The sequence below is a fragment of the Acipenser ruthenus genome, chromosome 27, assembly GCF_902713425.1.
Source record: "Acipenser ruthenus chromosome 27, fAciRut3.2 maternal haplotype, whole genome shotgun sequence".
Lineage (NCBI taxonomy): Eukaryota > Metazoa > Chordata > Actinopteri > Acipenseriformes > Acipenseridae > Acipenser > Acipenser ruthenus.
This window is the reverse complement of record NC_081215.1, coordinates 2,889,697-2,912,754: the sequence shown is the minus strand read 5'-3', so window position 1 is coordinate 2,912,754 and position 23,058 is coordinate 2,889,697. Positions and strand designations below refer to the sequence as shown.

General features: G+C 37.8%; 4 protein-coding genes across 6 annotated transcripts in view; 1 reads left to right on the top strand and 3 right to left on the bottom strand.

Annotated features, from left to right (window-relative positions):
* Positions 1–2,278: 2,278 nt before the first annotated feature.
* LOC117432128 (uncharacterized) lies at positions 2,279–6,544 on the top strand. 2 transcript variants are annotated; one of them, XM_059002313.1, is made up of 6 exons: positions 2,302–2,406; positions 4,278–4,616; positions 5,221–5,366; positions 5,568–5,693; positions 5,948–6,051; positions 6,216–6,544. In XM_059002313.1, exons 2-6 carry the CDS (start codon positions 4,479–4,481, stop codon positions 6,386–6,388), a joined length of 687 nt encoding a protein of 228 aa, XP_058858296.1. In that variant the 5' UTR covers positions 2,302–2,406; positions 4,278–4,478; the 3' UTR covers positions 6,389–6,544. The 2 variants fall into 2 exon arrangements, with proteins under 2 accessions (XP_058858297.1, XP_058858296.1); XM_059002314.1 differs by lacking the exon at positions 4,278–4,616 and having other exon boundaries at positions 2,279–2,406; positions 6,216–6,529.
* Positions 6,532–10,641, bottom strand: LOC117963602 (spermidine synthase-like). The gene is made up of 8 exons (XM_059002312.1): positions 10,347–10,641; positions 9,830–9,950; positions 9,462–9,554; positions 8,542–8,695; positions 8,319–8,402; positions 8,071–8,216; positions 7,756–7,878; positions 6,532–7,651 (listed from the first exon to the last, which is right to left on the bottom strand). Exons 1-8 carry the CDS (start codon positions 10,475–10,477, stop codon positions 7,634–7,636), a joined length of 870 nt encoding a protein of 289 aa, XP_058858295.1. The 5' UTR covers positions 10,478–10,641; the 3' UTR covers positions 6,532–7,633.
* Positions 10,642–12,226: 1,585 nt separating this feature from the next.
* Positions 12,227–20,697, bottom strand: LOC131701847 (exosome component 10-like). Its single transcript, XM_059002259.1, has 25 exons — positions 20,525–20,697; positions 19,790–19,926; positions 19,336–19,459; positions 19,082–19,183; positions 18,800–18,965; positions 18,313–18,421; positions 18,134–18,209; positions 17,792–17,902; positions 17,549–17,692; positions 17,264–17,454; positions 16,948–17,104; positions 16,530–16,678; positions 16,019–16,069; positions 15,486–15,597; positions 15,289–15,339; positions 14,916–14,991; positions 14,713–14,822; positions 14,463–14,558; positions 14,085–14,159; positions 13,805–13,910; positions 13,655–13,728; positions 13,285–13,465; positions 12,832–12,899; positions 12,629–12,705; positions 12,227–12,522 (listed from the first exon to the last, which is right to left on the bottom strand). The coding sequence occupies exons 1-25, from the start codon at positions 20,648–20,650 to the stop codon at positions 12,492–12,494; spliced, it is 2,700 nt and encodes an 899-aa protein (XP_058858242.1). The 5' UTR covers positions 20,651–20,697; the 3' UTR covers positions 12,227–12,491.
* A 482-nt stretch (positions 20,698–21,179) lies between these two features.
* The window catches only part of LOC117432299 (serine/threonine-protein kinase mTOR), a 79,995-nt gene continuing 78,116 nt past the window's right edge, over positions 21,180–23,058 (bottom strand). For both annotated transcript variants that reach the window (XM_059002656.1, XM_059002657.1), the window contains exons 55-59: positions 22,888–22,953; positions 22,690–22,770; positions 22,245–22,325; positions 22,006–22,111; positions 21,180–21,435 (exon numbers count right to left, since the gene is read on the bottom strand). In XM_059002656.1, the coding sequence (XP_058858639.1) occupies positions 21,420–21,435; positions 22,006–22,111; positions 22,245–22,325; positions 22,690–22,770; positions 22,888–22,953 (350 nt within the window). In that variant the 3' untranslated portion in view covers positions 21,180–21,419. The remainder of the gene's footprint in view (positions 21,436–22,005; positions 22,112–22,244; positions 22,326–22,689; positions 22,771–22,887; positions 22,954–23,058) is intronic.

The following is a 23,058-nucleotide window of genomic DNA, read 5'->3' as shown; positions in this document are numbered from 1 at the left end:
ATAATATAAAGTTTTATTTTTATTTATTCTGTTAGTATTGTACAGCATGATGTACAATACTAACAGAAGAAAAAAGACACACATGAGAATCAAAAATAGTGGAGGTAGCTTGACACAGTAGGGGATACTATTCTAAATACAATACTGCAAAAGACATGCACTCAGAGGTTAGGAGCAAGCTATTTCATCAGGGCAAGTTAATATAAAGGAGTACCTCTGGGTCATTGTAAAACAAAAGGTTCCGGATTACCATGTCAGAAGTTGCAATGACAAAAAAGGTTAACAAGTGCAAATGCAATGATCTGTTACTCTGTATGTAACATATTTGTCTCCTAACACTGATGGAGATCTCAAAGGTTGTGCCTGTCTGAAGCCAGAAATGATCGCATTTGTTTTTTCCCCAAAAAGGGAAGCTAAAACAATATTAAAAGGAGATTTTTTTTTGGTGGTGATACAGTCCTGGAGTGCTGTACAGCACATTAACACAGTTCTGTTTCTCCAACAGAGCACAGTGTTGTGTCCATTTTTAAAGCGAATGCTGGCATCGATGTATTGACCCGTCTGGCACCTGCACACACAGGTCTAGAGAAGATATGAACTTAAGACACAAAACAACTGGCTGTACCATTGACAAGCTTGTATATAAACCATCCAATAGTTAAATACTTTCAAGCTCTGGTTTACCTTATTGGATTAATGTTCTTGTATTCATTTTATGTAATGTATAACTTTGAAATCAATCTATATGTAAATAATGCGCTCCAAAAACAAAAGAGCTCCAATGAGCTGCCTATGCTTCAGCGTCTGTCCCGTGTGCAGTTGAAGTACAGCATGCTGCGTATGTCAGGTGTGACTTCTTGGTAAGAGCATGACTTGAATCAATAACCCAAATAGCCATCTTTCTGCTCATTAATGGTTGCTGCCAGATACCAAGGTATTATCAAAACACTATTTCTCATTATTAGGGATCAACCGCGCTATGATTTTTTTTTTTTTTTTTTTTTAAACATCAGGTTTCTGTTAGCTTATTATTTATTATCCCCTGTAGGGATCAAATCCCTACGTCTGTACATTTGTATGTATGTTATAAAGTACAATAAAACCAGTAGCAAATAGATCAAATTCAATTAAGAGCAAAATAAAGAATACAGGAAATAATTACATATAAGTGCGAGTTTGACTGAGAGCAGTTATAGAAAACATATTTGCTTATAGGAGTAAAGTCCAGTAAGAGAACGTGTGGATGAGAATGATTTCAAATAAGAGCAATTACAAAAACGTGAATACAGATGCCTATAATAGTAAGATCAAGCACAAGATATACAAAGAAATGAACTGGTTTCATGTTCGTTCTGCACTCTGTGGTGCGCACAATGCATCCCTGCAATGTGTTCTCCAGCATCAGTCTGCACAGTAAATAGAAAACTAGCGTGAGCATGTTGTGTTGGCTTTGTTTAAGATAATGATTACTTTCAAGTCTGCTGTGCCTGACTCTATAACTTACTGAATATACGGATCAGACAGTATATGTTTGAAGATATTTCAGAATAAAAAAATATATATAAATTGGAGACATGATTTGAATCGCCTGTGAGTTTCGCACCTTTTGTGTAGAAGGGTTGTCTTACAACAGGACTGAATGATATGCTCCTGTTATCCTTTGTGATATATAAAGGACGCATCTCCGTGTTGCATGTCTGTATTATTCAGTATCACACAGCTGACCTCACACAGTTTATAGGTGACGATTAGTTGCTGTCAAGGACCCAAAGTGATTGGTCATTATTTTTTGTTTTATTTTGTTGGTTTTTTTTGACAGTGCTATGGCAGGTGTTTCCAATATACTGTCCAACCCCAGTAAAATACAATAGCGCGTCCAAACGAACAATGCAGGAATTTAACTGAATTGGGAATATACCACGTGCGCATTTAAATGCCTGTTAAAAATGTAACATTTGTATTCAATAAATGCTGACGACCTCTATATGCCTTATTTTATGTTAAAAGCGTTTTCTTAACTACATGAGTCTGAAATGCGGGCCCATTAGTCTGTTGAACCTTTTAAGTTGAGCAATTTCTTAAGATTTAATATGAAAACTTTAAATACGCCCAAGGCTGCAACTCAACTGCAGTATGACATTTGGGTATAAATTACCATTAATCTAGTTAAAAAGCTCAGTCCACACATTTTCCTTTTCCTCTGCGGGGGATTAAAAACACGAACATGACGTCAGCATTCGGGTAGGCACCCCTCGGGAGTCCTTCAGCCAGCTATCACAGTCACGGGGCTCGTTCTGTCGTGAGAGGAATAGAAATGAACAGCGCCAGACCCGTTGCTCTTTAGACATTGGTTATGGATGATATTCTCAGTCGCCTGCAGCTGTCCAAATATTCATGCAGAAGCTGGTAAATATGCCATTTAAAAATCCCTATGAGTCCTCTGTAGATAACCCAGGCTACAGTTGGTATATATATATATATATATATATATATATATATATATATATATATATATATATATATATATATATATATATATAAGCAATCTTCAATAAGTGTGCATACTCAATTTAGAAAATGATTTTTTTTTAGATCAGGTTTTTACTGTTCCTGTTGACAGCAATACAATAGGACATCAAATGGTGCTGGTTCTTAACCCTAAACAGACACTATGCCAATTTAATGTGTGTTGCATATGCCATGGTGAAGGACAAGCTGGCAATTATGACTCACGAGCTGCCCCTGAATTCTGTTCTTTTTTGTGTGTGTGACTAAAATATTTGTTTTTTGAACGTGAATGCTTATACAGAAAGTAAATTCATTAGTGCCTTATATTATATCAAAAATAATTGCTATAATCCATTTTTACATTTTGTATAATACAATTGCCTTCTTACAGCAATGCATTGATTACATTTTTTGGCCACTCCCTTATTCCTGTTCATATAAGTTAAAACAATATGTATTCACATCTCTATTAACATTGGGACTCACATCTAACCTGGATTTACCTGAATAACGTCTGTTCAAAGCATCTTAACACAATATTGTACCTGTTTTTGAAAATGGGACAATGATATCTCCAGGAATACCAAGATGTTTAGTAAACAAGGGGTCTGGGGTGTAAAAAGGCCTACCAATGTCCCACCTCCAGTTGTTCTTAATATATTTATCTGTCCCAATACTTTCCAGGTGTACCTTTACTACATGTGCGCAGTAATTTCACAGTGTTCCCATGCTTTCTCATGGTTATACTATGCATTTACCATAGTTTGCTATGATTGTCATTGTGGTGTACCACAGCTCTCTGGGCTTTACCATGCTTGCACTATGCTTTTACTATAGTACACTTGTATTGAATGTAATCATGGGGGAGTGTTTTTTCGTGGATATGCCCTGTAGTTCTGATTCTGTAGTTAAGTATGTTATTCATTATTTATTTTCTTGAGCTGGTGGCCCAGTTTAATTAACCTTTTGTTATTATTCTGATTCATTAAAAAAAAATCAATAAAGAAAGAAAATGTAATTAAAAAAGGGGAACAAATTAAGTTTAGGGTTTGGGTTCGGGTTAGGTCATTCAAATATTAATGGCAAGGTCTTTAGTTCAGCCTTTGCTATTAAAATGGGCAGCAGTGTGGAGTAGTGGTTAGGGCTCTGGACTCTTGACCGGAGGGTTGTGGGTTCAATCCCCAGTGGGGGACACTGCTGTTGTACGCTTGAGCAAGGTACTTTACCTAAATTGCTCTAGTAAAAACCCAACTGTATAAGTGGGTAATTGTATGTAAAATAATGTGATATCTGTATAATGTGATATCTTGTAAAAATTGTAAGTCGCCCTGGATAAGGGCGTCTGCTAATAAATAAATAAATACAAAGTTTGGTGTTTTTTTTTTCTCCTTATTATCAGATCTCCGCTACGAACCCCCATTCCCAAATGAATTTTCTTAGCTAAGCTAAGTGACTACACCAATGTATTATTATTATTATTATTATTATTATTATTATTATTAATAATAATAATAATAATAATAATAATAATAATAATAATAATAATAATAATTTATGTATCCTGTATTTGATTTTTTATTTGATCAAGGGTACTTTTATTTTTTTAACACTTCGTGTAGTAGACCTAAAATCACGCTGTTCCAATACATTAACAAAACCAAAAAAAAAAACCCAAAACGTATTATATTAGATCAACGACAAAAATGCCAAATTAAATTCCACTAAACCATATGAATCAGGGCATTTAAAACCTTCCACTGTATTTACAGGTGAAAATTATACCTGCGCACCACTTAACGATGACGTGTCTTTGGTGCCCTCTGGTGGGTTCCTGCGTCTTTTTTCTGTCGTTGCCATTGGCTACACGTCAAAACAACTTGGCACAAAATGTGCTTCTGTCTATTCGGCTGCAGATTAGAAGTCTAGAATCAACAGGGGAAATAAATATTTAAAAAATAGCCTACACAGCGATGACAGGGACCAAGAAAAAGGCGAAGAAAAAGAAGAGAATAAATAAAAAGACTGCAAAAGCTGCGGGCACCAAAGTCGTGCTCGCGGATGCAATTACACCTCTTTACGTTCCTCCACCGCCCGTGCTGGGGCAAAAGGTAATCTTTGCAAAATACTGTTATATTATTTATTTATGTATTTATTTCACTTTTTATAATTTCTTAAATTCAGCAACATACTCATTTTCTGTATGTTTGCATATTTAAAAACGTGTTGCATTGCTTCAGTCGTATATTATTGCCAGTTCAAAATCATCTGATATAATACATGTGATTAACTTCTAAAAATGTGAAAGCTTCTTACCTGTACACAAGACTAAGCTATGTAACACACAGTACTGGTAAGATTACATTTAAAACATTTTTACATTTTTTTTTTCTGTTTCAATTTCCAATGACGATGAACAAAATGTCATCTCTGTGGCTCTCAAGAAAATGAATTACTTTCATTATGCTATATATTAAGTGCTGTGTACCTTTTAAAATAATAATGCAATCAGTCACACGTAACCTTATTTACATTTATATTAATTATTATAGGTGTCCAAATACTATTAAACAAGATTTTATCTGTAGCTTTTCTGCGTGTCCTGTCGTACCATCTCCATTGGAAGCTTTTGTGGGGCAAAACTTAACAAACCTGTTCCATATTAACATATCCCCTGTTCCATTGTCTGAGAACTTTCTCTCGCCTACACCTTAGCTTTTAGAAGTTCTACAAGGATGGAAGGAAGAGAAGACACAGGTGAGCGGAGTGCATGCATCAGACAGGGCTGCACAGAAACTCTCAAGACAGGAGATTCAAGATCTGAAGATGGTCTTCAATCTTAAGGACAATAAAAAGACTGGGTAAGTAAAGGACTACAATTAAAAGCAGATAGTACTACTAGTAGGATATATATATATATATATATATATATATATATATATATATATATATATATATATATATATGGTAGTTTAGCTTTTTTAAATGTGAAATCATGTATTTTATCATGCAGCTCAATGGCTATTTTAAATTAGATTTTCATGTATGTATTTATTTTCCAGGTATATCAATGAGACTGAGGCTCTCAAACTACTGCGAATTCTCGGGTTTGCTGCAGATAATCATTGGATGAAAAGGACTCTGACGATCTTGGGTCACCCCGACGCAGGCAATGTTCAAAATACATCGTACGTATAATAGTCCTTTCTTATGAATGTTCAAGTTTTATAAATACATCGGCTTAATAAATGTGCAGTGTCCCGTGTCATGTAGTTACACGAAAAACATTTATTCTTTTTTTTTTAGCCTTTTGTGTAGTCATCACAACGCAGACCTTCTTCACAGTCCAGTTTCTTTGCATTCCCAGTTATATAGGCATGTATTTTAACTTGTAGTTATTGATGTGATTGGTGATAAGTAGCTATCGTATTGTTCTTTTCAGAAAAGTCAGCTTCAGTGATTTTTTGGAACTTGTCGTTGAGTTTGATGGAGATGGAAGAGACATCTGTGAAGAAATTGAACAAGGATTCAAGCATTTAGACTGCGGTAAGTTTGGAAACAATGGGCTAGTAGTATCATTTCACATCATTAACTTTTTCAAATGGAATCTGGGGTATGTTCTGCTGGGCAATATAACTTGTTTTTATGCTGTTAATACCATACAACTACTAACTGTTGTACTAAAAAATGCATTCGCTTATTTATTACAGATAACGATGGGAAAATAACATTTGATAATCTGAAAAAAACCTGTCAGTCAGTGGGCATTCATTTCTCACATCAGAAGCTGCGAGAGATGATCGCGGAAGCGGACACAAATGGGGACGCTGCAGTGGACCGTGAGGAATTTACAAACATCATGTTAAAGACCAATCTGTTCTGAAGTACTGGACCGCTTTGAAATAAAGTGATATGTGTAGTTTCTGAACAGAATCAGCCCAGTTAATTCACAAAAAATGTTTGTCGAGTTAACTGCTGCACTTCAAAACACAGTGCCACTCTATAAAGCAGAAATTTCAAGCACGATGACAGTTTTGTTCTTTTATTTGAAAACATAATTACAGATGTTTACAAGAGTAACTTGGACAATGTGAATGCTTACAGGTCCATGTGACTCACATACAAGTTTACAAGTAGTTCAGTTCAGAAAGATTACAACCTGTAACAATGGTAAAGAATGCCATTGCTATTGATAGTAGTCTGTCCTGCTCATTGCATTGGTACTGAAAATACTTCTTTAACTCATCCAGAAAAATTGTCCAACACTGCTTAAAGTGGATCAGACATCTGCCAATGACAGAACAATGCTCAGTTCAAGCACATGCCCTCTTGTGAAAAACACATATTTTAAACATGTTTTAATATGACAGAAGAGGAAATACTGCTTCTCTGCTAAACACTATTGAAGACTGGCAACTAAACACATTCACTCTACGCATTTGCATGCTCAGTAAGCGAGTAATCACTCTGTTTGTACAAGCCATAAAGATTTGGCATCAGACCTGTTTGTGCAAAGACTTTGTTTCCAGTGATTAACCATGTCAGGGCCTGTCTCTTAGACACTGAATTAATCTTCAACCATTATGAGTTTGTGTTACAGCAGTATTAGTAACCCATTCCAATACATAAGGTAATGACGGCTCTCATGGGAAAGCCTGCCATGTAAGAAACATTCATTTATAATGCAGAAGTACACACTAGTTTATGAAGAACAGAGTACATGTTTGCTGCAACATAATGTGTAAAATTACTTGGTTTACTATAATATCTTCTGCACACACTGGACAGACTGCAAAGCTTTCTGTTATAGGAATATTTATAAAAAAAAAATAAAAAAAAAGTCAAATGTCATGATGAAAAGAACAACGAAAAAAAAAATGCAATCCCAGTACTTTGCAAACGCTCATCCTTTTCATGCAGATGCAGCCCTTAAAAGATCTAGCAATGAGTGCGTAAGACTTGTGGTTCAAAAGCACAGAATTGCTTGAGGTTTTTCTGCTCCTCCTTCCCCAGTGAAGTGGTCCTGTCTTGGTCCGGAAAGGGTTAATCCCAGAGAGGAAGCGGGTTTGAGTGGCTGTGGAGCGGTTTCTTTCTGTCTACACTGAAGAGAGGACATCTCCAGAACGGTTTATGCTTCACTTAGCACCTGGAAGAAAGAAATACATATAAAAAGGCACTTCATACACAAACGCCCACATTTTAATCAAGTGCATTAAACAGGCAGTTTCCAATTCATCCTTCACGATTTACCTTCCTGGCGAATTCTGGTAGAATAAAAGCAGCCCGGTGTATCTCGTAATTGTAATATTTAAGGTTCATACTCTCCACTTCTTCATCGGTCAGTTTTCGCACAGGCTCACGGAAGTTTGTCTCCTAAAGAAAAAATATAAAAATGACGGTCAATTCAATATAGCATCTGGCACCTTCAATGGTATAAACATCACCTTGTTGTGGGTAATGTTAACATTCAGAGAACCTAAGTAGGACAGACCAACCAGAAAATGATATGAGTGGTGAACCTTTTTTTTTTTTTTAATGGAATTGATCCTCATAAATGTTGCTTACTGTGTTCTTACTGCAGAGCATGAAGCCAATCTGCCCACTAGGGTATGTAGGGATAGTACAGTATGCATAATCGACCACGGGGAAGAGGGACTTGCAGAAGGTCCTCATCTCTTTAATCAGTTCCAAATGCAGCCACTGACATTCTCCTGCAGAATTTAGAACAAAGATACACAATTCAATAGAACTGGATCACAACAGCAATTGTATTCCTTTAGCAAGCCCACTCTTTGTAAGGTTACCATTCTTACCTTGGCAACAGAGAATGCCATTGTCTCGCAAGGCTGTCTTCATTAGTTGATAATAGGACTCTTTGAAGAGGCTTTCAGCAGGGCCTAGCATTGGAAATACAATTAAAAACAAAATCACCCTGGGGAAAACCCTGTCACCGCAGACTTACATAAAACATGCAATTTCTCTGTTACTCTATGCTAGCACAAACAGTTTGAGTAAACAGCAGAAGTCAGTTCGTACCTACAGGGTCGGAGGAATCAGTGATAATGACATCGAAGGCAACCTGGTTCTGCTTCATGAACTCGAAGCCGTCCCCAACATTGAGGGTCAGTTTGGGGCTGAAGAAGCCCTTTGCCATGCCAGGAAGGTACTTCTTAGACACATTAATAACATCCTGAAACAAAGGGAAAAGGAAAACAGGAACAGCTTCAACACATTTCACTTCAATTACTGATTGGTGGAGACGCAAGCCCTTCTTTGAGCAGTGCACATCCGATTCAGTTATCGGTCAGCTAAAGAAAGCAAGAGGTTTCTATTTACTTACCAAAACCTCTATTGCCCTTGAATAACAGTAGCCTCTATTTTTCCATGGCAGGACTTTTCTGTCCTCAGGACTGTCAACATAGTTCTTTGATTGTCAATAACCCATACAAATTTCCTACCATCCCATCCCCTTCCATTCCTATAGATAAACAGAGAATTCAGTGGCAGCATCAAGACTTGTGGGTGCATAAATCTCTCTCCCCATGCGGTAGAACAGACGGATTACATAAGTGCAGTCACAGAAACACCCAAATGTTCTCATGCCAACACCTAACCCTCTGGGGAGCAGAACACTAAGGAATTTTATGAAAATATTCAACTGGCACAGCACAGCCATAATTAGGTGTCCTCTTATCACATGGCAAATGTAATCTTATAATAACCCATGTTACTATCTTCATATATACACACAGTATATATATATTAACTTTATATTGCTATGAATTGTAACGTGTTTATTAAGTAAAGGGCTGGCCAATTTGAAGCGAAATGGATAGGAAATTCTTTGTAAATGTCGCAAACTTTGCAACAGAAAAAAAAAAAAGAAAAAGGTTTTCCCTGGATGTTACAAGGAATATCCTTCCTGAATATCTCCGCGTGGAGAAAGCTCCTCTCACCTCGTCAATTTCACACTGAACCACAGACTCTACTAAGGGGTGCTTCACGACTTCTCTTAGCACTCCACCATCGCCCCCACCAATAATCAGAACCTGCAACAGAGACAACGAGAATGAAAATGAACTCTTCGCTGTGTTACTGAAATTGAAATCACTGTTTGTCAGCTAAACTGGCTTCAAATGAATAAATCACAATTATGATGTATCGAAAGGATTTGACCGCAACGCCGACTCCTGTATATTAAACCAAGAAGGCACTATAGTTACGCTTACCGTCCAGATATTTCAATATAGTAAAACAAAGGGACTGAATGCAATTCATGATGAGAACATGGATATTTGTAAATATAATGTCAGTAGGTACTTACCTTTTTGGGGTTTGGGTGGCTGCAGAGAGGTAGATTAGCGATCATTTCCTGGTATGAAAACTCGTCTCGTTCAGTACATTGGATCACACCATCCAATACCAGCACATTGCCATAGGTTTTACTGCAAGGACCAAAGCCATTTTACTATAGCAATTCAATGAATCCACACCACCCTTAGTTCACATCTTAAATTCCACTTTTCACTTCTATTCTGTGGAACTGTAATCAGCGTTATAATGCAATTTCATGTTCAGTTTAGAACCACTGCCTGTGTTTCTTTGACTGACTGCACTCAGTTTTAATGCATGTATTAAAGCCATATGGCTGAGACGCAGCCTGCAAAAGCTGGAAACACTTGCAGGCAAGCAAGTTTGACACACTTATTTTGTATCTATTAGTTGAAACAAAACAAACACATAGTATCATATTAACAAAAACACAACTGACCCTAAGAAACATTACATTAAATAAACATTATGTTAATTACAGAAGACCGGCATTTAATATCTCTACTGACCTTTTAAAAACCATGACATCCTGGAATTTTGATTTCTGCTGATATAAAATCTCTTCAACTTGAAGGCTTAAAGCCTGCCCAGGCCAGAGCGTGCATGTTTCTGTGAACCAACCGTCTTTTATATTATTCATTATCTGTGTTTTCTAATTTTAAAAAAAAAATAAACAAAAATGAAGGATAAAACCTATGTATGCACGACACGTTTTACTGAGACAGCAACGCACACAGAAGACGTACGCTTGCTTTTCTCGACATATTCTACCCTTTGCAGTTAAACCGAACATGAATTCAGTGGGAGGGTTTGACATATTATTTAACCGAGACTGGCGAATTGGAAAGAGACAGTACTACGATAAAACCCGAAAATAGCCAGTAAGAGACAGAAGCAGAGAAGGAAGTGAAGTCTGAAGGTTGGTTGACCACAGCCGGCAGGAGTCCATGTGTAGCTGGCGTGTTTGATATCAGCGTCGAGATGTTATATTTTCCAAACGTTTGACTACAGTACACATGCCACCTCAGCAGCGATCAATGCATCGATTACACTTAAGAAAAACAATTATTGAAACGGTATGATGTAATATACGATTGCAATTTTACTAATTCGTTTTTAGCGGAGAGAGTATAAGTTAATTTTAGTAATCGATTTTCTCACCGAGTGAAATGATTTTGGCTTCCCGCCACCTCTCCTAAAAGGTATATGAGACTCGTCACTTTGTATCATTGCTTACTGTAACTTACATTTCTGTTTTTGTCATTAGCGATGTAATGCATTTTTTAATGCACTCTCCAAATCAAAACTTTATAATACATGGTTTGAGCTTTTTAAAGAGCCCACGTATTCAAACTGTGTGTTGCATCTCTTAATGTCAGGCGACAGATGTTTTTTTTTTTTTTGTCATTTAACAGACAGCTGTTCCAGCCTTGCATGGTTTTGAAACGCATGGTTCAGTTGATTTGGATAGGAGCGCCTCACTAATGTGCCTGCGTTCCTCCCTTAATAAAGAAGCCACACGTTATATATTTATTATGCAGATGCCCGGATCAAGGCAGATTCAAGTGGGTGTCCAGATCTTTGTGCTTCATCCTGTACTGGGTGGAACTGGCATTTCAAAACACGTTTAAAAGTCAAGTCTGTTGGTTCAGTAGCCCGTTTAACCCTTTCATGCCTGGCGACCTCATGGGAGCGGATACAAAAAAAAATGTTCTAGTGTTTATGTGGGGGCATATGGAAGATGCAAATGTGTGACGAAACGATATGAGGATGTCATTTGTCCCCCATATAAAACAATGACAAAAAAATGAATACAATATCAATGAAACTTTTGTTTTCAGGTACAATATTTCATACATGAAATGGTTAAACAGTGGTTCTGAAATAACGCTATGGCGATTGAACAACCTTCAGAAGGTAAATAACCGTCTTCTCTATTAAACAATACAAACAGCATCTACTGGTGTGCCTTTCATGCAAAGCGAAGATACTGTTTTGATTACACCACTCTAAGAAACTTTAACTGGATCAATTTAACTGCAGTGGTGATTAAGAAGAACTCTCCAGGCTAAATGGAACTTAAAAAGTATATTTGCATTCTATGTTTAGCTAACAAAGCTGTTCACCTAATTCATTTTTAAGTGTAAGTGTTGATTCTGCCTCCTAAAAATCTAATCTAAGGGACAATTCCAAACCACTGCTTTTGAATAGTTTTGTAAAACAAATGTGAATTTCTAGAGTAAGAAGACGACCACTGTTTCTAAATCTACAAAAAGCCAAGATGCACGTAAACAAGGCCAGAATATGAACAAATATTTTATTAATACCGGTAAATTATGGGCAGAAACTACATGCTTCTTACCATCACACACACACAAAAAACACACAGTTTATAACTAAAATATTGTGTCCGTTTTATTTTGCATACAAATTTGACACAAAGGTAAAACACAATAAGCTTCATAACACGACTTGATTCAGGCATTATTTTTCCATATGAATGAAAATGTACCAGTTTATAATAACTCAGTGACTTTAAACTTAAATAAACCAGGAAATGTTTTGTAAATTCTATTACTGAACAAAGTCTGAGTTTATGTTTGTTAATAGTCGTTTGCAAGTCCTGGGAAGTCCATTCATAGTTTTCTTGTGTCTTATCTCTTTGGCCAGTTATGTTTAAAACCCCTGAAAAAACAAACAAAAAAAAAATGTAAGAATATTTTTTTATTTAGCACCCCTCACAACCCATCAATAAGAAATAAAGTTTGATAAAAGATGTAGAAATGTTTACCTGTCTGACTTGCCAGCCAAATAAGACATGCTTTTGTTTCCTGGAGTGGAGTTATTTTTGTGTGCTTTAGAGTTTTTCTGAAAAAGGGAACACAAATAACATTGACAGTTTCAATAAGCTTAACACTTACATCAACCACATGCTGTTCACACACACACGAGTAGGATTTAGTTTCTTTTAACTATTATTAAAAAAAGATCTACCTTGGATTGCTTGGGCTCCTGAGCTTGCTTAGCTGGATCAAACTGCGAAGACTCCTTCGATTTTCTTCCTGAAATTCATAATACGTTTAAACAAAATAAACAAAAGGTTGTGGGGACTAGAAAGATGCACTGGCTGATGTAAACAAACTGTACATTATTAGAAATGAAACATTGCAACTGCAAATTGATTCTGTATTAGTAACTGAATAATGCATGAAGGTGAATTTAAATATTGCTGCAGACATCAATTTGTGAAATGCACATATATAGCACAGTCACTGCCTGCAAGTTATCATTTAGAAGTAATTTACAGCTAGCTCCCCCGCCCCCCTCAAAAGGCTTACTGCTGGTTTTTGATTATATATAGCTTGTGAAAGTATTGAACATACAACAAAGACTAGACAAGCTATTTTAGTACAGATTCCGATCAGTACTCCAATGATATGAACATACCAGCAAAGACTTTAAAGTCAGACTTGCTGTAGTCGAATGGTTGGAAGTCTGTGGCTGGCGCTTGGTCTGCTGGCTGCTCTGTGTGTTTCGGCCGTTTCTTCTCTGGTTTTGGAGTTTCAGCTCCTGGTTCACTCGCAGTCCTCTCTTTCTTCTTCTTCCCCTTCTGATCTGCAGCTGCAATCTGTAATACACCGCAAAGAAAACACTACTTGACACGCAGACTAAATAAAGAGAGCAATGAAAACAGTCCAAGTTAAGGGTTAAAAAGAGTGGCTTTCCAATGTTATTACTTTTCTTCATTACAGTTTTTACATTACCAACATATTTTTGATAATGCAGGACTCCGTGAGAACAGATGATCTTTGCTTACTGCAGCTTGTTGCCGGACAGTCACTATGCTTTGTGCCGCGGTCTTGTATTCTTCCTGTGCCTTCTTCCGCTCATCTGAAATGCAAGCTCAATTCAGCGTTCGCGAGTGACTTTAAATAACAACGTAAAGAAATAAAGAAACGGTTCTTACCAGTTGCTTTCTGTGCCGCTTCTTTTGCTTTCTTCTTGGCTTCTTCTTTTTCTTTGGCTTCTTTTTGCTGCAGTTCCTGGCTTAAGAGCTTCCACCTATTACTGATCTAAAAGCAAAAAAGAATGAACCTTTCATTGCATTGCAGGTTGTATATCCCAGGAAATGAAATCAGTGATCCAAAACCTAATGGCTTTCTCCTTGAAACATAACAGAAATAAGAGCAGTTCACGGACTCACAATCGTATTTGATGCATTACGTTAGTAAGCAATGTATACATACCTCATATACTTTTGAGGAAGGATCGTACTTGGCATTGCGAGACATGTGAATATTAGTTTCCTTTGAAGGTAAATACTATGGAGAGACAACAGAACATCTTAGCAGGTAAATAAATAATTTAAATAAGAAACAATAAGGGAAAGAACCACACTGCAAAACACAAGACTCAACAGTTTGGTAGGAAAGAAAACACTCCTTTTACACGAGTTTAAGAATTATACTCCAAAAGATGCGTCAAGTGAACCAGTAATTCTGGGACATCAATTCAAACAATTAATTTGAACTTTCAAATAACATACCCACATAACATGCCATGCATAATAACCAGACATCAAAAACATGGGGAAAAAGTTAAATGAATGCAATTAAACCACACACCATTCTGAAAGGATTTTCAAAAGACTGCATTATACGGTGAGATTTCTGTTGTGCTACTGTCAGGTGGTTCTCCTCCTCCACATCCAATTCAAAATCCTGCAAGAAAATGAAAAATGTGACTACTGAAAATTGCAATAAAATGTGTTCAGATAACATTTAAGTAACGTGTTGAGAGATGAACTTCCCCTCTTCTACAACAGATAAAATATATGCAGTCGAGGATAGTAGTTCTTCTATATTGGCTCCTTACAAAGATAGTGATGGTTGCTCTGGCAATGAGGGGGCTGCAATCTTGAACCTCCTTTCCTTCCTCCATCTCCTCGTCCTCAGAGAACAGTTTGCCTCGCTTCAGCAAGGGTGCTGCAGGAAGCAAGAAATACAGTAACACTGAATTTCTAAAAGAAGAACCAGGATTTTTATGCACAATCATTTTACAAATAGGGTCTATCTTACCAGAGGAATGAGAATTTGGAATTTCACTTTCAGAGATGTGAGAACTGTCATGAGGTCCAAACAAAGGGTTCTCCGACTACATGGGTAGGAAAAGAAAGATCATAATTAATATTTTACAAGCTCTTGTTTATTATCGTATCAACCCAAAATACATAATGTTTCTGCCATTCGCTTTGCTGGAAGACTTTTATCCCCCGATATTCCAATGTAACACATTCATATATGATGCAAACTAAAGTATACAATGCAAGCTTTTGTATATATTACACATTTCCATACATCTTTTCTGATCACCCGGTATTAAATCCTAAACCCTTGTTACAGCCTCAAGTATTTTATCATAAAATGTACCAAAAGATAAAATGTAACAAACCTTTCTTTTGAGAGTTGTTGCCTTCTTCTTTTCAGTAGTCTGAACTTCTGTCTGCAAGAATCATCGATTGTTACACAGATAGCAAGTATTGCAAGTTGTGTTATGAGAACTTCAGGCATCCACCAATTCAAATACAACTTATTTGCATGCACACTGCTGCTCGTAAAAGCTGGCCATGCTTGTTATTCCAGTCTTACCTTGAGAAGAGGCATCTCTCTCGCCTGCTGCACGAGGAGGTGAAGCTCGTTGACCTGCTGTCGAACCAGCGGCGGGACTGGATTACAACAAGCAATGATGCCTTGAGGCTCTCTAAACAACCACAAAGAACACACGTAAGATGACTGTGTTTGTTACATCTGGCTGAGCGATTGTTAGGGTTATTGAAAAACCTTTTCTGTGAAGATCACATTTTAATGTATCTGTTTTTCTTCCTTCAGCAAAGCGGATAGAAACTGGAGTAGAACATAAGAAAAGTTTGGGAATGAGAAAAGGCCATTCGGCCCATCAAGGCTCGTCCCTTGTTAGCACACCATTCTCCCCTACTGGGGTGAGGCCCAATTTAAAAGTGTTTTAGATACTGCTACATCGGCTGGTAGGCTATTCCGTGCATTTATAACTGTGTAAAAAAGTGCTTCCTACCTTCTGTTCTAAATTAACATAGATTTCAGAGACAAAAATCATCAAAAAAAATAAAATAAAAATTGAAAATAAATAATCCAGTCCAACTTACTTTGGCAACTCTTCTGAAATCTTTATCATCATGTGGTTGGGCAGGACATAGCTGAAATAAAAATCAATAAATAAAAGAAATCAACCAAAATCAATTCTTGAACTACACAGCTATGGCCAAATGTTTTGCCTCACCTAGAATTAAGACTGAGACCATTAAAATAAATAAATAAAAAAATAAAAAAATCTATATGAACATAATTTGTACATTTTATTTAACATTATGCTATCAAATAAATTACTAAAATTACACTGCAAAAGTCTACCGGAAGCCATAATAGTGGTACAGGATTTGATGTCAGATTTCGAAATGTCACATTTTTCAATTTGTCAGTTTTGCGTTAAGTACATGGAAAACTATAAAGCAGTATCTAATTCAATATGTCAACGTAACATTATTTCAGCAGCTTTCATTCGACTTTATGAAGCAAAATGAGTTAATTCTATAGCGGGATGCAAAACCTTCGGCCATTACTGTAGGTGCAGCAATGCAGCATTTCTTATTTCCGTACCCGGTGCTTTCATCCTCCTGCCGGGATATCTGGTCTCTCCAAGCGTACAGCAGCCGGAACGCAGTCAGCTGCTGTGTGTCGAGAGGCTTCTTCTGTTTCCTGTACAGGTCTTGGTAGGAGTCATCCGTAAATATGGGCTTGATGTATTTCTTTATAGGAATAAAAAACACATGCATACCTGTCATTATGGGAATGGCAAGTATACATTAAGACCCCAACTCGAAATACGCCCCCATCTAGATCGTGTCGACCCCAGCAATGTCACAGTGCGGCTTGGTCTTCCAATTAAAGCAACAGTACCACATTAGCTGCGCTGTACACAACAGAGTACCATCATTTTTGCTGTATTCAGAATAAAATAACACATCAAATAGCAACCAAAATAGTCTACATTTGTTTCTACATTTGTTAGCAGTACCTTCAAGCAAACGTCTTTGCTCTTTTGCCAGGCCACCTGCAGCAGAGCAGGCAGTGCATTTCCTTTCTCGTACAACTCGGCTCTCATTTTGTCATAAATGTAAAGCAGGTAATGAGTGTCATCTCGAGCATAATTTAACATCTCCTCTGGCAACGGTCTTGAAAAAAAATAAAAATAAAAAAGGACAGAACGATCAAAACGGTATCAATACTGTAATACAGACCTTCAATACTAAACCATGTCTGCCTGACTTAGTAACACACATGGTACACTGATGTGGTCAGAAAGCCTAAAAAAAACAAAAAGAATGTCATACCTTATCCTCCAGTCAGCCAGCTGGTACTGCTTGTCAGCCTCTACGTTGCAGAACAGTTTCATCAGGTGTTCAAGCGAATTTCTCCCCAGGTTGAGAAGGCGTGCAGCTTGGTGTGTATCAAACAAGTTGACTACGTACAGTCCAAAATCCCTCTGTAGCCACTCAATGTCCGAATCTGCGCCATGGAACACCTTTAAATAAAACAGAAACTTGCGGATTATCAGTGCGGCTGCCCAGTTATCAGTGTAGTCACAGAGGGGTGGTAAGCAATGCCACTGTACTAACCTTAACAATGGAGGGGTCAGTAAAGGTCTCATTGAGGATGTACATCTCGCTGCGCAGTTCCAAGGTGTCTATAATGAAATCTTCATCTCTTGTAGAAATCTGCATCAGACAGGTTAATCCGAGAAAACTCCTATACGAGTGGTGCTGGAAAAAAGCGATGGAAACGATACAGATCGCAAAGCATGCTTGTGGTTTTTGTAATTAAGGATTTCTTAAGGTAGCCGATTAGATATTTTAACATACCTCCAAATCCACTGCAAACTCAGAACAGTGTGCAAGTTTTTCATTTAATTCAACTAGCTCCTCCAAAGTGGTTACAAAGTGGCAATTGGTCTCTTGCAAAGGTTTGTACATCTAAAAAACAAATTGAAATTGTCCATAAACCTCCAAGAAAGGTTATATATATATATATATATATATATATATATATATATATATATATATACATACATATATATACACACACACACACACACACACACACACACACACACACACAGAGTAGCCGTCTGCCATGTAGGTGTGTGCATTTGCTGCTGAGTGACAGGCAGGAGATCGAGACAGAGGTTGAACTATCGTACTAACTTGGGGTTCAGGTTTGGAAAGCAATTTCTCATCTGGGGTAAACTGGTCCAGTTCATACTTATATGGGTGTGAAAACCTGCAAAAAAAATAAAAAAATAGAAAAAACATTTGTTAGTTTTTTTTTTGTTTTTGTTTTGTTTTTTTTAAAAAGAGTGCTCTATGAAAGTAGTTGGACTTACATGTCTTGCTCTTGTTGTTGGTTCCTCTGTTGATGGATGAAATCAGCCAGTGCTGGGGGGACATCAAGGTCTTCAGGTCTTGCATCTCGCAATTTTCTGTTTGCAAGAACTGGAAATGCAATACACAACATGAGGGTATGGAAACAGAACTGCAGCCCACATATTTCCCCAAAGTGAATCCCCTCCAATGCTGTATTTGTTTTAGTAGTTGCACTCTGACCTGATGCACAGAATGAAAATGCAATCACTACAACTAAACACCACTGGCACTGAAAGTTTATTTCAGGACAATCTCTTTACAATGATGAATTGCAGACCAGAAGCAATGGCAGTAATGTGAGGGAAATTTAGACGTTAGGGTGTCATCTTCTCAAATCATTAGGGGAAATCGAATGAAAGCTGAGCTCCTCATCAGCCATGCATAATGGAATCAAATTTCTAGGACATTTAGCTTATAAATAACTCCCTCATTGGACCCCAAACTTACCAGCCGGCAGTGGCTTTAATGCATTCGGTTTAGCAAAGATCTTGGGTACAAAAGGTGTGTTGGCATTGTCAACCTTCTCCCTGAACTTCATCTGAGGTCTTTGGATGTTCTTTGCATGCAACAGACGAAACGTTTCAGACTGGTTTCTTTTGCTTAATGCCCCGCCCTGGGAATACAAAGATATTGGTCAGCTTTACATGGTGAGCAAAAACAAATCAGTAAAACAGACGAAAATCAAGTGTTGTCTGGTTTTGATTTGACCAACGTGTTTGATGCACCAACCTTGCGGTTCCAACTGGACACAATGGTTTTCGGAGGCTGAACACCAGCTGGTAGGATTGGCTGTTTTCTGTTCACCCCTGAGGCCTCGTCTAACAGTATGCCCTAAAACAGTCCAAATAAAACATTTAGACATAGAAAGGAAGCTCATAGCAATCAAATAAGTACTTGTCAATCTAGCTCACATACAAATACTCTTGATCACTCATATGACAGGACTGGGAGAGATAAAAAAAAAAAAACACTGATCTACATACCACATTCTCCAAGATGACATCATTTGAATCCACCAGCAAATCAAACCTGTCTTCCAGTCCAGTCACCTTGTTTCTGTCTCTCATGTGACTTCTGCAGCCATGGTACTGCATTACCCTGCTCATACTGCAAACAGAGATTAGATGGGAAAGGGAGACACAGAGATTATGTTACAATAGTATTGCTATTACAAACGTTTTCTGTGCAGAATAGGAGCTTGCAAGATGAATATGAACTTCTGTATATGCAACATATCATTTAACATACTACACTAGCACTTGCTTACATAGAAAATATAATCCATTTCAGAGTCTCCAAACCCATTTGCTATGAAAATATATATTTGTAATAATACACAAGTACCTGTTATGACATGTCAAATAAAATGCATTTGTAATAATACTGGATCAATTACACACAGAGGATAGTAGACACTACACACACGGATTCGCTTACCACTGCAGCAGTCTTTCCCCTTGAGTTTCACAGAACCCCTGAAACCCAGGAAAGCTCCGGTAGAAATCATGTTCATCTCCGGACTGGGGTAGATTAGCAGAAGCCTTTGTAGCTGCAACAACTGTCCCCAAACCATACTAGAAAAATCACAACAGAAAGACGTAACTCATATTGGTAGATGTCACTATACCAGTAGGATTTTTTTACTGGTACAATAAGGCAGCCGATTCTGCCGATACCAGCATTAGCTGCACAAAACAAATTCTAACTATAACCACCCATTTCACTTTCTATAAAACGCAAAGTCAATGAAATCTAAACAATTGTCTTTCTTCAGCCCTGATGTTTGTTAAACTACTGGCAGAAGTCTTTTTGGACTTCCTAGTAAGAATCTTATTGGCAGCAGAATGTGCACTGGTGGGAACAGGAAACCCCCAAAACAGTTTCTACTGTACTGGTTCTACTGGGTAAGTTAACAACGCCGAATATTATTAAGACTTTACTGCGTTTTCACATATCAAATACACATAATTGTCACTGACCCGTGTCATATAAATGATAAAGACATGTTAAAATGGCGGGACAATTAGTGGCGTTTTCTCAAATTTACGATTTAACAACGTGTTTGAAATCCTCCGCCTGTGTAAACACGGTACAGACTAGCCCACGTTAGACCAACATGCATGCATTTCCCCATTGTATACACCACCAGATAAACAAAATCCTATAACAAACCTTCACAAAGGAATCGGCATCCTTGAAACCCGGAAAAACTTCGGTTATTTCTCTTGTTGACTCGTCATTTTCCACAGAAATTGACTCTTCTTTAGCTCCCACAGCAGCTTCTCCGGAGGCCGCCATGTTGACACCAAGCAACAACGCGAGAGCCGAGTCATTCGCTGCGAGAATTAGATCCGGGCAGGGAGAAGAGAGGGGGGGCGGGTCAGTGCGTTGATGGTGTTGAAAACCACCGGTTTTTTTTGGTTTTAAAGGACTGACAGTAATCTGTGACGTTCTCAAACTAAAATATGCAATCTAGTCGTTGTTTTGATACCAAGTATTAAAGTTTTGTAGCAAAAGAAAAGAAAATAGAGACACCACAAAATATTTTTTGTATATGTACGTGATACCCAGTGTAGGTCACTGTGCGCAGTAATATTTAAATTCACCTGCCGTGTTTGAATTCAGTTTCAGGTGCTGCTGTCAGCATTAGCACAGTGTTTGTAGTGATTGCACAGAAGAGTAATATGTGGTAAATATAGTAAGCAGTCAGTGGTGAACAATATAAAACTAAACACAGCTGTGGAAACCTCTAACCCTAATCCCAGTTTATTTGAGTTGACTTGATTTATATGCATCAAGTATCCTCTTCGAATAAAGAACACAGAACTTTCTGTTTTGATCATTTATTTCCAATAAAGACATAGTACACATCAGCTAGTCAAGGTTTATATTTTATTATATACGTTTATTTCTACTGTAAGTCACAGCATTAAACCGCAAGTACAGTTTATTTGGGTTTTTATAGAAATGCAGGTCTGAATCAACTCGATCCTGGGCACATGGAGCTAAGAAACATGGCTTCCGTCTGTTGTGATGCAGAGTACCAGTGGGCAGCATAAGACATTTGTTACCAAAATGGACACCTGGAATAGAAAAAAAATAAATAAATTCAAAACCATGTGAGCTACATTTGCCTGTTGCTGGGCATTTTACAAATGAAGATTATTAGCGGATAGTAGATTGTGGGCCCTATTTGCAAGCTTTATAACTCCATACTAAAGAATATTAAAAGGGATACAGCACATGGTTTGTTCATTGCTCACCGTTACAGGCTCGCATGCTCCATTTTATCACAACAATTTCGCTTTACAATAAAAATAGTTTTGGTGGTTGTTTGTAGAGGACGGTTTTGTAGCAAATACCAGGGCAGATGCTGAAACTTGCTGGGGCAACTAATTATGATCTCAAAATTTAAATTCTCAAGAAAACAGACGTGGCTTTTGCTACAGAACCGTAATTCTGTAAATGTCCACCAAACACGTTTTTTTAAACAAACCTACAAAAACACAGACTACGCAATGAAGTAGTTTATAACAAAAAAATAAATCAATCGTAAACTTAGTAGGAGAGCGGAGCACCACACCCAGTCTGTTTGTGCTCGGTTTCTTTTTTTGAAACCCGCTGTAATTTTGAAATCTTTTAACAGTACTCACCATCCTATGTAGCACTGGCAGAGGTTCTCGTGGGACGTTGCCTGCTTGATCAGGAGCTCCACTTGAGTTGGGACATCCAGGGTCTCATCATGAGAGAAATCTCGTCCTGGAGGAAAAGCATTAAAAACAATATTCCACTGCCTGCTTTACGGGCAACAATCACACCACGATCAAACTTTTAAAAGGGCAACACACATGTACTGGTTATAAAAAGACAAGTGTCAATGGGGTTCACTTACCCGTGAGCTTGTCCCGGACACGGTTGATAATCTGAATAGCTTTTTTGTTCAAGGCTTCAGGCTGCACTTGGCCATCTCCAACTGGAATCAGAATGGGAACATTGGAAAGGACTTATCACATACACATTGGCGGGTTAAAAACACAGGTCCAATTCTGTGCTGTCCAAGCTTACTCTGATATTGATATAGTTGTTACTCACTGAAAACAAAATGTGCGCACCAACAAATGCTATGCCTACAGGTTGCCTACTTTTATAAAACAGTGATCTGATTGGATAACGAGTATTTTAATCTAGCCAGGGCATCAGCGCTTCCAGAAATGCAGACAAACAGCTTCCATACATCTTAGCACAGCTCCCATGCATTAGCGCTGCTTGGAGGACTTTGATGCTGTTAAACTGAGTGCTCTGAACTAGCCCAGCTTTCTCTGTGTGAATATACTCACTGAAGGTATGAATCGATTCAGGCACTGTGGTCCCTGGTTTCTTGTGAGAGCTCTCCCCAAGCTCGATTCCCTCCAGGGTTTCTGAGTCAAAAGAAAGGTCGGGTAAACGGGCTGGGCAACTCTCAAGTTAGAAAAGATCTTCCCCTGCACTGTACAGTTAACTTCATGATTCCCATCGCTGTTGTGGATGGTACTCACCTACAGAGTGACCGGCAGTGTAGGAGTCTGTTCCTGTCCTGGAACGTTTATTACCTTTGGTGTTTGCTGTGGATAAAAATTCAACAATGTGAAGTGGTGGAAGATGGCACTGCATCATCCAAGTCAGTACAAGCTGCATATGCAGGAGGCGGCCCGACTGGCAGACAGTAG